The sequence below is a fragment of the Galeopterus variegatus genome, unplaced genomic scaffold, assembly GCF_000696425.1.
Source record: "Galeopterus variegatus unplaced genomic scaffold, G_variegatus-3.0.2 Scaffold274, whole genome shotgun sequence".
NCBI classification, from domain to species: domain Eukaryota; kingdom Metazoa; phylum Chordata; class Mammalia; order Dermoptera; family Cynocephalidae; genus Galeopterus; species Galeopterus variegatus.
The window spans coordinates 83,515-98,634 of record NW_007726385.1 but is presented as its reverse complement, the minus strand read 5'-3'; the positions used below and the strand labels follow the sequence as shown (position 1 = coordinate 98,634).

Below are 15,120 nucleotides of genomic sequence, written 5' to 3'. Positions count from 1 at the left end.
TGGGCTCCTGCTGTGTGCCAGGTGCCTTCATGTCCTTCTCTACTCTGCCTCTGTGTTGAGGGGCATGGTTAAAGCCCAAAGCTGAGCCTCCCCCTCCCAGCTATGTGACCTGTGACCTTCAACAAGTTAAACTTAACATCTCTGGGCCTCAGTTTCCTTCCTCCCAGGATTGTGTGAGGGTTGAGTTGGACAGAATATGTAAAGGGCCCTGGTGCATACTGAATGCTCAATAAATGTTAGCTGCTGTTATTGTCATTTTTTAGATTCTTTGCCTACTTATTTAACAAGATTATATAGTGGTTTCTATGTGGCAGGCACTGTTCTAAGAGATTTTACATACATGGTTTCATTCCTCATAATAACCCTACAAGGTAGACACTATTATAACCCTCATTTTACTTATGAGAAGGTCAAAGCACAGAGAGGTTAAGTAATCTTGTCAAGGCCACACAGCTAGTAAGTGGTAGAGCTGGGATTTGAGCAAAACCATCTTGAGACTCCCTAATCTTTAAGGTGTCTTCCAACTCAGAGTTTCTGGGATTCTGTGTCGTGAAATATCAGAGGACTTTCTGTAGGAGGTAGACTGGGGAGTCACTACCTCCAAGGGAAGGAGATACAACACCACACCTATTACCTGGTGATTACTGACTCCTGGAGGAGAATCTCTCCCTCAGCTGGTTGGTGAGGGCTCAGGGTAGTGTTCTGGGGCTGGGTATGATGGATTCAGGGTTCCCAGACCTGGTTGGGGCTTGGGGTGAAGGTTGACATAATGAATCATGGCAAGAGAGGAAGGGGCTCAGTGCCCATTTCATAGAGGAGAAGTTGAGCTCTAAGAAGACAGGTGACTTGCCCATGGACACAAAGATTTCCAGCCGAGTTATCTCCCTCCCCTCTGCTCTGCAGGTTTCTGAGAGGGCATTTCCCCTGATCCCTTAGGAGACTTGGTGTACAGCAGTGAGTGGCAGGACCGAGTAGGGATGGAGGTTGCCTCTCCTGTCCCTGTGCTCCAGCCAGGATGCTGCCCTCAAGCCCACCATGCCCATCCCTCCCCTGCAGCTGTGCCCCTGCTATGGCCCTTTCACTGCAAGGCCCTTTGTTCTCCACCTCTGCTTTCAAGAACTTGCTTGAAGCCCACCTCCTCCAGGAAGCTGCCTGGATTTCCTTCTCCTAAACTCCTCTTCTTCATCTAAGCCAGTCCAGGCTACTTGCTCATGGTTTCCCCTGGTCTCCCCAACCTGTCTATAAGCCTCTTAAGGGTGGTCCTCACAAGGTTTCAAAGCCGAAAGTTCCCTGAGAGCTTATGAGTCCTAAACCCCCATTTCTCAGATGAGGAAAACTGAGGCCTGGGAAAAGAAGTGACCTTCCAAGGTCACAGAGAAATCCAGTGACAGATGTCAGGTCTCCTGATGCACATATCTATATAAACACTGTCTATTATGTTTCTCTGACTCTGTGGCAGTGTCAGGCCAGGTGTTAGACAAATGACAGAATCCTGACGATTCATCGAAGGTGCTGTTTTGGCATGACCATGGAGTCAGACAGACCCGGTTTGAGGTCTAGATCCACCATTTATTTGCTGTGTGACCTTGGGCAAGTCACTTGACCTCTCTGAGCCTCAGTTTCCTCACCTGTGAAAATCCCTGTGCATTTCGTGATGATTAAAGCTGCTGATGTGTAAAGTACTCAGCCCACTACCAGGATATATTCCAGAAAACGTAACTGTTATTAACTTTGATAATGATTAATAATATCTCCCAATTATTCTCTCCCTCCTGTGTTCTGCAGCCTCCTCCCCACCATCCTGTCCAGCGTTTGCCTCTGGAGAGCATGAATGTGTTATTTGGGTGAATCTGTCCCCCACCCCCCAAAGCCACCTCTGAGACCCAAGGCCTGGCCCACTGTGCCCTGTGTGGGGCCCAGGACGCACCATGCTCCAGCTCAGCCACGCGGTCCTGCAGAGCGCCCAGCTCCTTCTGCACCTCCTGCCGTTGCTGGTGGCTGCTGTGACTGAGGGCCACACGCTCCTTCTCCAGTGCCAGCACCTTGGCCAGCAGCTGCCCCTCCAGCTCATCCATCTTGGAGTGCAGGGTGGTGGGCACAGCGGGGGCAGGGGCTGGGGAAGCTGAGAAGTTCACACGGGCTGGGAGCTCCTGCTGCTCACGGGGCAGAGAAAGGGGCATGTGAGGTCATGTGAGGGAGGGAGGAAAGGCATGGGGCACCGAGATGCCCACCACCCCCACTGAGGGACCCCAGGTGAGCCTCGACTTCCCCATATGCATGTGCCTAGTGGGCTCTGTTCCCAGCACCAGTGCAGTGGTGAGCAACAAGCAGAGCTGGCTCCTACCCTTAAGGTCATCTCAAGACGCTGTGTGGGCACTGGGCAGACCCATGGGTGCAAACTGGGCAGTCCATGGGAACAGGACTTTGGTGGCATGACTGTTCCAGGTGGCGGTTGGTTAAGATCACAGATGCTGTAGTCAGACAGCTCAGGATTCAAATCCAGCTCAGAAGCCAACCTGCTATGTGGCCCTGGGAAAATCCCTTCACCTCTTTGAACTTGTTTACTCACTGGGACAATTGCACCTATTTGGAGGGCTGTGGAGAAGGTTAAGTGGTAAATGCCAATAAACGGAGCCTGGTTACTACAATTACTGTCTAATGCAGAGTGTTCCAGAGCTTTCGAAGGGCGTCAGCCAGCTGGCTCTCACACCCCCATCCAGAGCAGGATAAGGACAAACTATTTAGGGCCCTTCTCCCTTACTGCTTCCTCCCTCCCCCACCCTGCCACCACCGCCTTCTACCCTTAAGACCCCAGGGGGCAGGAGAATTGGGGCGGGGGGGGAGTGTCATCTCTCCTTCACCCTCTTCTGCTGGAGGAAGCCCCTTCTGGGGCGGAGGAAGCAGGTGAGACCACAAATCCAGACTCTTGGAGGGGGTAGTCTCTGGAACAGAGATGTCACAGAAACAGCACTAGGAGGTTAATAATTCAACGAGCTGCTAGGAGCCAAATTAAGCCTTCGCCATCCTCCTGGCTTCCTCCCTCTTCCACGTTCCCCACTGACTGGCAGGTGCTTCTGCACTCCCCAGGGGCCTGAGCAGTTCCTGCTCAGCCTGGCCCTAGGCCCTGCCCCCAGGCTTAGGCCCCAGACATGAGCTCATTGAATCCTCACGATTCATTCACTGAACAAATATACAGTGAGCACCTACTATGTGCTGAGCACTGTCCCAGGTGCTGAAGATACAGCTGAAAGCAAAACAGAAAATCAAGGACACATTTCCTGAGTGCCCTGAGCCACGAGGGGATGGCCCTGCAGCTTGGGGCAGGTACAGGAGACCCTCCCCAGCTTGACTGGCCTAGCCCTGGGCTTGCTGGCCATCTGCTGGGGGACAGAGTGCCACTGCCATGCTCTGTGCCCGATAACACTATAGGAGCCACCATCGTGGACAGTGATGTGACCTCACGCTGAGGAGTTGGAGGGACCGACACTTGGCTCTGCCACTGTGTTCCAAGAGGGGCAGGTGGGCTAAACTCTCTGGTATCATTTTCCTCATCAACAAAATGGGGACTTGGAATGCCCAGTGTGCAGGGCTGTGGTCAGGACTGAATCAGGGCATGTCGGAGAAGGGCCCACCCAAAGCCTGGCCAGAGCGAGGTCAAGGCCGTGGTTTTAGACTCCTGGGGCAGGTGGGAAGACCTGCACTGGATGCTGTCAGTGCACTCTGAGCCCCAGCAGGCATCTCACAAACGTTCACTCACTGAATCTGCCTAACGTCGTGATGTAGGTACCACCAGTGTCCCCATTTCATGGGCAGGGAAACTGGGGTCAGTCACCCAAGATCACACCAGGAGCAAACAGCAGACCCAGGATACGAACCCAGCTCTCCCATCCACGTCCTGCATCACTAGTCACACTGCTTCTCTCAGTACCAGCCCTGCAGCCCCCTTGGAAGTCCTTCTCCCTCTCTGTCCCCTCTGTCCCCAAGCTCTGCTGAGTGGCGCCCCTGGGAAAGGTCTGATTTAAAAGGCCCGGACTCTGGTACTGGCTCAAACTCTGCCTTCCCCCTCCCTCTCTCCATCTGCTGGCAATAGGAAGGGACTGAGGATCAGCCTCCCCATTCCAGGCTGTGAAATGGGTCAATGGGATGCAAGTCTGTGAGGCTGGCTCTAGGAGAGACCCCATGAAGCAGTGGGGTAGGGGGAATCCGACCACCTTTCCCCCCACCAAGTCCATGTAAGAAGTCACAGCCTCCCATCTCTGCAGATGTCTGCTGGGCCCACCAGCCTGGGGTGAGGGCCGGGTGAGGGCCAGGTGAGGTGGGCGTGGGGATGGATGGAACCCACCCCCTCTTACACTAATCTTTGCTATCCTGAGGGCTCCTTCTAACTCCCAAGGTGCCTACAAATCCTGGCTCTGGTGAGGACTAACTACAAAGCCTCAGTTTCCCTTCCTGTAAAATGGGACAACAGGCCTCCGTCTGTGCCCAGGACAGATGGAAGGAAAGAGCGGAAGTGGCAGGCCCTCACACTTGCAAACTGTGAAGTTTGACTACACTAGCTGATGGGGCACTTGCTACCTCGTCTTCCCTTAACCTCGATGTCCCATGGAGTGACAGGCCAGCCACCCACTGCATTTGTGATGGCTGGACTTCCAGGAAACCTTGAGCTGAGGCAATTAGCTCACAGGTGTATTCCATCTCAGGGCTGGAAAGGGCCGTGGCAGGGTCTCCTCGGCCCCCAGCACTCTCTGTCCTCAGTGCCCCACCCTCTGTGCGAAGCTTGGCACGAGAGACATACACTGAATGAGACCAGGTGCCAGGCTGGTCCTTGGCACTTCACACATCTTTACTCATGAGTCTTCACAGCCATGCGTTGAGGTTGGTGTTCTCGGTATTCCCATTTCACAGGTGGGGAAACTGAGGCAGAAGTCCTTTTGAATGGTCTACAATGATGGGGCTGGGCAAAGTTGACAGCCTTGGACAACATCTCTCTCTAGCAAGTGTCCTCCCTCCCTCAGATGGAGGAAGCCCTGCCAGGAAGAACAGGACGTGGAGGGCTCACACAGACGCTTTTTCAAGGAGAAAGTGTGCAGGCTGAGGGAGGCGGGCGCACAAGCTGTTCTTTTGTCGGATCCACCAGCTCTGCAGTGGCCAGGAAGGCCAGGGAGGGGGTGGGCTCACCGAATCGTGTGTGAGCCCCTCCCCACCCCAGACTCTGAATCAGAAGAACACGACTCCCTCACCCCCACTTCCCATCTGCTGCAGGCGTGGGCTCTGCTGCGTGGGCTCCCGGCCTGGTGCCAAGTGGGCCCCAGGCCCAAGATGGTGGGGGTGGGGGGATGATAACACCATCACCCCCTCGCAGCTCCTGGTAGGGCAGGAAAATGGGGGCTCAGAACCCAGGGCCTGTCCCGCGGGAGTACGGGGTAGGGTCTGGTGTAAGGATACTGGGCCTGGAGCCAGAGCCCAGGGTTCTCGTCCTAGCTCAGCCGCTAATGTGCTGAGCTCATTAGCACTCACTAATAAGAATGCTACCAGCGGCAGCTGTCCCCATTGAGCCCTCACCGCGAGCGAGGCCCTGTGCCAGCGAATACCGTGCAAACATTTCTCAACCTCTCTCAACAACCTGGGGAAGTAAGGAGGCCCACCTTCCAGCCTAAGGTCACACAGCTGCAAAGTCTCAGAGCCAGGACCCCAGCCTGGGTCTTCCTGATTCCAGACTCTGTGCCCATTCCTTGGACCTACCTTGATAGTCTGAGTCTCAGTTTGTTGGTCTGCCAAATGGGTACAGTGCCGGCTGCCCTGTCTGCCTTGAGGGCCTGCAGGAGAGGCCCTAGTGACCATGAGAAGGCTGGGAAGGTCCTGCAGGCTACGTCAGACTGTGGTGAGTGGCAGCTTCACAGAGGGGGCCTGAGAGGAGGGTCCTGCCAGTGTGGGGTGGCTGAGGCTGGGAGGACGTGGGGGAGACCTCGTGTCCACCCAGGGTCTCCTCCCTTCCTGCAGGGAGCAGAAGGCAGGTGCTGGACTTCAGGGTCAGTGTCTCACCCTCTGCACAGCCCACCCCTGCCTGGAGCAGCCCAGGGCCTGGCTCCAGGGACAGCAGGGCAGGGTGGGAAGTGAGCAGAATTTGGGAGCAGCAGTGTGGGTCACAGCTCCTCCCTTCCCCCATCCTATCATCCCACAAGTCCTGAGTCTTGCCTGGGCTCATACCGTGGCTCCACCAGCTGAGTGACCTTGTTATGCAAGGTACTGTGCCTCAGTTTCCCTACTGGCATAAAAGGATAGAATAATATCTCATAGTATTGTAGTGAGGATTAAGCGAGTTAGCAGATATGATGCCCTTACAGTGGACTGGGCACACGAAGTGCTACATGAGGGTCAGCTGTTGTTATGACTAACACCACTTAAACATCTCTTGATATGATCCCTTTCTCCATCTCCAATCCTAAATCTTTTTGTTAAATCATTATATTGGGGGGAAAAAAGCAAGTCACAGAGCAGTTAGAGATCATCTATATAAAGTTGCAACATTCAAAACGACGTGATGTGTGGTTAAGAGCTGCACAAAGGGGGTAGAAGCACAGCAAATTCATGGGAGAGACCAACGCAAACTCAGTCCCGTGGTGACCATTTGGGCGTATGCAGCAGGGGGGCTGGGATTGGGGAGCTTTCAAAGGGTGTCAGCCAGCTGGAAACGTCTGGTTCTTGAGCCTCAGAGGAGACCTGGATGGTATTCTTTATGCCTTTTTGCTCATATCAAATACTTCACAATAATTTTCTTTTTTTATTTTTTGGCAGCTGGCCAGTGTGGGGAATCGAACCTTTGACTTTGGCATTATAAGGCTGCACTCTAACCAACTGAGCCAGCCCAATTTTCTTTTAAAACCAGGAAAAAAAAAAAAAAAAAAAAAAAGCCCAAAGCAGAGTCTCTAACGGTAGAAGCTAATCCTGCACCTTACCCGTAGCCTCACACAACTCCTTTCCCTCTCCCTAGTCCAGGCAGCTGCCCCTGGGCTGTGTCACAGCTTTGACTCTGGCCCTCCTCTACACAGCAGTCACAGGCCACCACCTGAATGGCAAATCTGACCACACTGTTCTCCTGCTTAAAATCACCTAATACCTCCTTCCCCCCACCAAGGAAGTCCCTGTCCCTCTGGCCTCGGCCCTTGCTACATGACCCACACTCACCCCCAGCAGGCCACAGGTCACTCCCACTGAAAGTTCCTAGCTGTCCCAACTGCCCCAAGCTTCCTTGCACCCTAAAGCCACCACAATACTGTTCCTTCTGCCAAGAACACTCTTCCCGCCCCACCCCTCCTCTGCCCAGTGCCTGCTCACCGTCCAGATGGCAGCTTCCCTGACGCTCGAGCTAAGATACTCCAAAGAAGGAGAAGAGGGCGCGAAGGGCTTCTCTGGTGGGGTTGCAGAGCACTCATTCATTCATTCATTCATTCATTCATTCATCTTTCAGTGTGCTTCTTACCCTCTCTGAGCCTCGGTCCCACATCTGTCAAATGGGGATGGTATAGTCCCATGGTTCACGTGGGATTCAATTATAAGGCCCTCAGACGGGCCTGGCACAGAGGGCGAGCTCATCTGTGCTGCCTCTAACAAAGTGCCAGGTGCTGTGGCCCTCGAGGTGAATAAGGCCCCGTGACTGCCATAGGCGCTGCTTCCAGGTGGTGGGGGAGGCAGATGCGGCACAGTGACAGCCAGAGCCCCAGGCATGGAGCTGAGGGAGGGGTGGGTGTGGGGGTCATGTCGTGGAAGGCTCCTTGCAGGAGCCCGAGTGGGGAGCCCACGTCACCCCATCCTGCTGTCCTGCCTTCCTCTCCAGGAGCAGGCCCAGCAGGGCACTCTGTCTCCATCTAACCCAGGCGGGGAGGGGCTCGCAGAGCAAGGAGCAGAGGCCAGGCTGGTTTTTACAGTCCTGGTCCCCTGTTGCATCTGGAGCTGTAATGGAGACAAATGGGTGAAGGGGACAAGAAAGGGGGAGAAAGCCTCTCTCTAGGGGCTGGAGCAGGCCCCAGAGTGTATGTTACGACTCCCCCAGCCCTGTGCCCTCTCGCCTGTCCCTTCAAGTGCTCCCCATCAGCTGCTGCTTTGAAAAAGCCACACAGAATTTCCTCTCCGGGCCCGCCTGCCCACACACCTCTGGGCCCTAGCCAAAACTCCTCCATAAAGACCGAGCATTCCATCTATCCCTGACCCCCACTTTTATTGGAAATCCTGGTTGAGGTCTTGGCTTAGCCTTTGCTGTGCATTGGGAAGGTTCCTCAGCCTCTCTGAGCCTCAGTTTCTCCAGGAGTAAGACAAGGGCTGTGGGGCACATAAGTGCTTCCACTTTGGGCTGCTTCCCTCAAATCCTGTCCCCACAAGTCAGTGGAGATGAAATGCCCAAGACCGTCCTGGGGAGACCCTACCACGGTCTTCACTTGGTGAGGAGCATTGACCTCTGACCTCATTCCACCTCCCACAGGCAAAGACTTCACAAAATGGCCAATAAACATAAGAAAAGGTACTCAACATCATGAATCATCAGAGAAATACAAAGTAAAACCATAATGAGCCTGTTACACACCCACTAGAATGTTTTTAAAATGACCATACCAAGGTGGGTGAGGTTTCCGTGCAGGTGGGAGTGTAAACTCTTACAGCTGCTTTGGGAAAATGTTTGGCAGTACCTACCAACGCTCAATATAAATCCCTCCTGCAACCCAGGCATCCCACTCCTCAGGAGAAATGAGGGCTCATAGCCACCAGAAGATATCACAAGAATGTTCACAGCAGCTTTATTTGTAATACCAGAAACAGCCCAAATGTCCATCCCTAGAACGGGTAAACGAATTAAGGAACATCCATACAATGAAACAGCACACAGCAATGAAAACTAACAAGTCACTGATACATATAAAAGGATTGGATGTCACAGACATAATGTTGAATGAAAAGCTGCCAGACACAAAGGAGTACAGGGTCCATTTGTATGAAGATCAAACACAGCAAAACTGACCTACGGTGAGAGAGAGAAGCCAAAATAGCGGCTATCCTTGAGGAAGTACTGACTTTGGGGGGCACAAGGGAGGCTCTGGGGAGCTGGAAACGTTCTGATTCTTGATCTGGGAGGTGCTTTCACGGGTTTATCCATATATAAATTCTCATTGAGTTGTCCACGTGAGATTTGTGTCCTTCATAAGTAAAATATGTGAGCTCTTACCTGTCTTGAATATAAGATAACCTCCCCCACCCCCCACCAAAAGCCGCACAGATAAGGCCTTGACTTTTGCCCAAGCGGCTCCTGCCAGGCTTGGAACAGCAGGTAAGAGTTTTCTCTCCCAGAGGAAAGCTTGCCAGGGAGGCTTCAAGGGCACAGGACGACATGTCCCATTGGGCAGTCAGGGAGCGGGGATCAAAGACGAGAAGGAATTTTCTGAGGTCACAGCAAGCAGGTGGCATAGCCAGTGTTTAAAAAGCCAGTTTTTTTGCTAAAACGAAGGTGCTGCCTCTGGCGGGAGTATGGGGTTAAGGGCCTGCTAGTGTGGGTGCCCCACCTGGACGTGGGGGGAGCCAGCCATGGGGGAGGGGACAGCAGGGTCTGCAGGTGGCTGCAGTCCAGCTCCCCCCATCCTAATGCCAGCTGTCGTTCACCAAGTTTTTATTCCCTGCCAGACTCTGTGCTGACGGCTCTACTATTATCTCATTTAATCCCATGAAGGAGGGGCTGCTTTTTAATTTCCATGTCTCACATAGGAAACTGAGGCTGAGGAAGTTAAGCAGCTTACCTAAGGTCACAGAACTCTCAAATGACGGAGATGGAATTTGAACCCCGGCGATCTGGCCCCAGAGTCTGTGCAGGGAACACTATTGCACACTGCAGCTCCAGAGGAGAACTGGGCAAAACCCCTCAGTCAGGGCTGGAGGGGACACAAGGGAGGGGAAGGACGCTGTGGTCCACATCCTCAAACAAAGGTCAGCAGGCAGAACCTCTCTCCCACATTCTGCCGGCTCCTGGTCACTCCCTCCTCCTACACTCCCTCCACTGCCAAAGAGGCAGGGTTAGGGGAACCAGCCCCCACTGAGGAGTAGCTTCCAGAATGGGCAGCAATGTAAGAGAAAAGCAAAAGCAACCAACAGACTTTAGAAAAGGCACCAATAGATCCTCTGAGCCACTGTTTATCTGCAGATCTCCCTGGGAAATAAAGACCTGGGAATGGGTGGATGGGGGCATAGGGGCTGCGTACACATGTAAACCCCCCCCCCATACAATTCCTATTCAGGAGGTACCTGCCCCAAAACTCAGAATTTAGAGCCCAAAGGGGCCAGGACCAAACGTAGCCTCTCCTCCTACCCATTTTACAGATATAAAAAAGCTGAGGCTCAGTCAGGGAGAGTGATTGGCCTAAAGCTGCAAGAACTGGTCTCTATGCCGCCCAGCCTTCCTATTTTAGAGACTATTTAGAGCTGGAAGCATGTTCAGGAAGCATCTGGCCTCTGGTCTTCTGTTTCATTTTACAGATAGGAAAACCGAAGCCAGGGGTGGAGGGTGGCACTGATCTGCCTGGTTCTGTGTCCCTCAGACACTTGTTGCCTCCACTTTCTCATCTGTAAGATGGGAATGCATATGGCCTTCTCCATAGAGCTGAAGACTGAATAAGCTTGTATGCATGAAAGTGCCTAGTTTAGCTGCTGTTATTGTCATCAACAGTAAGGGTCTGACAGTGAGCCTCCTGGTTATCTTGCCAGCCAGTAGGACAAATCTTTGAGGACTGGTTCAGAGAGGTTGAGAAACTGGCCCCAGGTCACACAGCAGGGGAGCCTAGATTTGACCCTGTAAGTGTCTGGCTCCAGAGCCCTTGCTCTTCATCATTAACTCTAGGCCCATCTGGTGGAGTCAGACCTCACCCACCTTCAGGATAGTGAGAATGACAGGTGAGGGTAGTTCCTGTTGCTGGATCCTGCCCTAGGCCACCTCCGTCTGAAAGCACCTAGAGCGAGAGGGATGAAGCCCAGTCCTCAAAGGCTTGTTTTCTTTGTAAAAGGGGGATAGACTAGTACGTCCCTTCTAGAGATTTCATGGGGATTAAATGAAACAACGCACAGTGCCTGATGCATGGTAAGTGCTCAGTAAGTGTGAGCTATAATGGTTATTTGGCTCACACTCCAGGATGGGAGGCGGCAACCAGCTTGCCAGGCTGGGTTAAGGATGTGGTTTATGTCAAAGAAATGGTATTTAAATCAATCTTGAAATTTCATTGTATACATACATTAAATTAGTGCAAAAATGGAACACTGGAACATGCGGACATGGCCTGTTGCCACAAAAATGGCCCTGCTCTCCTGGAAAGTGGTTCTTGGCCACAGCCATAAAAAGTCAATATCCTCTGACCCAGTAATACCACTCCTGGGAATTCAGCCTAAGGAAATAATTCAATAGACTTAAAAAGAAAAATCCAAATAACGCTCTGTATGACATTGAGCCTGCAATGAGCATCTAGAAGGAAAATAATTAGAAACAATCTACATCTCCAGCAACAGGAGACAATCTAGTGAGTGATGGATGGTGGAGCTGGAGATGAATCCCAGGATATTACGGCCGTCATTAAAATGGTAATTACACAGCAACTCTGCAGCAATGGCTACATGCAGATAGGACTAAAGGGGGCTGCAACAAGGGAGAAAATGCGATTTCCTCCCCAAAACCTTTTGGCTTTTTTCAACAAACAACAATGATAACAAAAATGTAAACAGAAAAGACAATTTCTCCCAAGCCCTCAAATGTGGCTCTGACTTGAGGCCTGCCGAGAGAGGACAGGCCAGCCTGAGTTTACCTCCCCTTTTGTAGCTGGGTCCAGCAGGGTGGGGAGGGGGCAATGCAGTGATGTGCCTGGTGGGGATGGGCAGGGAAATGTGAGGACTGTGGGAGCATGGATGGGGATAGGAAGGGGACAGAGTATGATCAGGGAAGGCCTCTGGGAGGAGGTGTCCTCAGAGAAGACTCTTAGATGAGGAGCAGGGGGTGGTCTGGGCAGAGGCAAGAACAAACTGAGAGAGGGGTCTGGCCAGATCTGAAATGGCATCCTGGGATGCCTTAAGGGAGACCCCTGAGGCTGCTGGGAAGATGGAGGAAGAGTGTGGCTGGAGATGGGAGACTAGCAAAGAGGCTGTCACAAATGTGCACTGAGAGATGTGGCTGAGCAGACCAGGAGGGGAAAGAGGAGACCAGGACGGCTCCTCAGAGCACACCAAGAAGCAGGTTGGGAGGTACTAAGTTCAGGTTGGAACTCCAGAGGGAGAGGCTCAGGAAGCAGCTGGTCTATGGGTCTGGAGCTTGGGAAGGAAACCTGGGCTGGAGACAGATTTGGTTTGGGGCCCCACGGTGGAATGGGTGTTGGGAGCCTCGGGGTGTGGCTGAGGTCACCCAGGGAAAGTGAGAGGAGAGCCACAGGGGGCACACCTTAAAGGAGGAGATCCCTACAGGGGACAGAGAGGCAGTGGTCAGAGGTGGGGGTGCAGGTGAGAAGTATCTAGAATCCAAGGGCATGGAGATCTGTAGGAGGGAAAGATCAGCAGATGTCAGAGAGGGGTCCAGCAAGATACTGACTGAAAAGAGTCCTCACTCATTTGACCCACTTCGGGGACGTTAGCAAGAGCACTTTTAGTGTGCCCTGGTGGGAGAGAAAGGAGACCCTGCAAATCTGGGGGCTTTTGAGGATATTGGATGAGAAGTGAGGGAAAAATCAGACAGTCACTAAAGGATGCATGGGACCAGTAGTCTGACCCTACATCTGTTGGGCTCCAGACCCCAGCCCCTCCCAAAGGCCCCAAAGAGAGTGGCCCTGGCTGCTGCCAGGCTCAGAAGGCAGACCTGATGGCCAAGCAGCCCCCTGCCTTCCTCTCTGCATGGCCACTGCACTCGGAAAACAGAAGGTGTATGTGGGGAAGCCAGGGCTCCCCCAGCCTGGAAGACTGACCTGTTGCCAAATCCCAGCCACCAGGATTTCCCCAGCCCCAGCAGGCTAACCGGAGGGGAACCCACCCTGCCAAGTGCTGTAGATGCTGGGGGAACAGGTCCAGGGCAAACCCAGCCCTGCCAGCCTCAGACATGAAAGAAGTCACCTGTGCCATCTGGGTATGGGGGCAGAGGCTATGGCAGGCAAGAGGAAGTTTATTGAAAAATCAAATCTTTTTAAAAAAACATTAATAAAATCTGTTTCCTAAAAGGAGAGTTTGTTCCCATTTTGATTTTTGGCTGTACTTACAAAATTAGCAACATTATAGCTTAATGGTAAAAATAGCAATCACTCAAATTGATTGAATCTACCTTTGTGCCAGGCACTGTTCAAGGCCCTTTGCAGAGATTAATTTACTTAATCCTCCTAACACCCAATAAGGTAGGTGCTATTATTATCCCCATTTTACAGGTGAGGAAACTGAGACTCCCCTTCACTGTGTACTTGGAGCTTTTCCCTGATTATTTTCCTGCTCTCAGAAGTCTCATCCTAGAAACCCCCCAGAGCTGGAGGTGAAGAAGGGTGCTGGTCCGACTTTCCTCCTGCCTCTGACACTCACCTGAGCAGGTGCTGGGCCCAGGTGCACTCATCTGTAAGGGCAAGGGTTGGCTGCAGTGGCCACCTAGCTGCGGCTCTGACACCCTGGGGTGGGTGCTGATGCCAGCACAGACTTTCTGGGGGGCTGCTGGACCACGGGCATCCTCCCCCTTCCACACGGGCATCACCTGTGCTGCTTGCCCAGGGGTTTAACTACAGAACCATGGAAGGGGCAGGAGGGGCCTGCACTGACTTCCGGCCTCTCCCCTCCCTCCCCCTGCCTGCCACACTCGGTCAGCGGGAGGCGGCGTGTGGAGGGGGCGAGGAACATAGAGGGCAGCTGGTGCTTTGGCCTCTTCTCCCCCTCCTTGCACAGATCTGATTTTGTTGCTAACCGTTCTCTTCCTTGCAGTCTGGAAATCAGTCCACGGCTGGGGATGGTCAGTGTCTTCCAGATGTTTGTCCTGCCCAATCTGACTGTCTGACTGCACTTCCGGGAACCTCAAGTTTGTTCTCAAGGAGAGGAAGGTGGCCGTGGCCATGATTTCCTTCCTCTGGACTTCAAAGGGGAAATGACTGGCCTAAGGTCACACCACAGCCAAGAGGGGGCGCCCCCCATCAGACCCTCCTGTGTCTGACCCCAAGCCTGAGCCAGGAAAGTCTGGAAAAGGTGAGTGGAGGAGAAACTGGGATGGGGCGCTATTCTCCACCCAGCCCCCACCCCAGAGCTGTGGGCTCCCAGATATCCGGGGCTGGACGTGAGCTGTGAGCTTCTGCCATCGGGTCTGTAGTCCAAGCCCAAGCGGGGGATTCAGGGGTGGGAGGCAGGGAGGGGCGCCCAGGTTTGTCTTATGGGGCACTGTTCTCCTCTCTTCAGCATGAGAGGAGGAACCCCTAGTCCCTTGGACAGCGCATCCTCTCCTGACCATGGAGAGTGGGTGTGGGGCTGGTGCTGCTTTGGGGTGTCTGGAAGAAGGAAATGAAAAGATATTTAATGAGATCCTACTATGTGCCACGCATTTCCACATACCTACCTTTTAATCAGTTTCCACTACGAGTGGACACCGTTATACCCATTTTACAGCCTCAGAAACCGAGGCTCAGAGAGGTGCCCGGAGAGGAAAAAGGATCAGGAACAAGCCTTGCTGGCGCACCCCCCGTGCTTCAGTCACTGTGCCAAATGCCTGCCTGCGTTCTCTGCCAGAATCCTCCCGCCTCGCCAGCGAGGAGGGAACCATCGTCCTCTTTGCACAGACCAGACAGCAGACCGGAGGCTCGGGGACCCGCGGGAGTCCCCAAAGGGTCCCTCAGCCCGGCAGTCGGGCCGCCCCTCCCATCCGGGCGGCTCCCCCGACGGCGCGCGGCGCTCACCTCGATGCGGTCGATGCGGTCCCGGAGGGCGCGCACGGCGTCCTCCAGCTCCAGGATGAGCGCGGGCGAGTCCCAGGGCCCGTCGGCCATGGCGTCGCGGCGGGGCCCGGCGTCCTGGAGGCCGCGCGGCAGGCCGCTCTCGCAGCGGCCCAGCTTGCCGGTGAGCTCGCGGATGGTGTCCTGGTCGGCGCGGATGCGCGCCTCC

At 53.7% G+C, this 15,120-nt stretch overlaps 1 protein-coding gene across 1 annotated transcript in view; it reads right to left on the bottom strand.

Moving 5' to 3' along the window:
- Window positions 1-15,083, bottom strand: part of NPTXR (neuronal pentraxin receptor) — a 23,198-nt gene extending 8,115 nt beyond the window's left edge. Inside the window, exons 1-2 of the mRNA XM_008566900.1 lie at window positions 14,916-15,083; window positions 1,900-2,153 (exon numbers count right to left, since the gene is read on the bottom strand). Of these exons, the coding sequence (XP_008565122.1) occupies window positions 1,900-2,153; window positions 14,916-15,005 (344 nt within the window). The 5' untranslated portion in view covers window positions 15,006-15,083. The remainder of the gene's footprint in view (window positions 1-1,899; window positions 2,154-14,915) is intronic.
- Window positions 15,084-15,120: the final 37 nt, after the last annotated feature.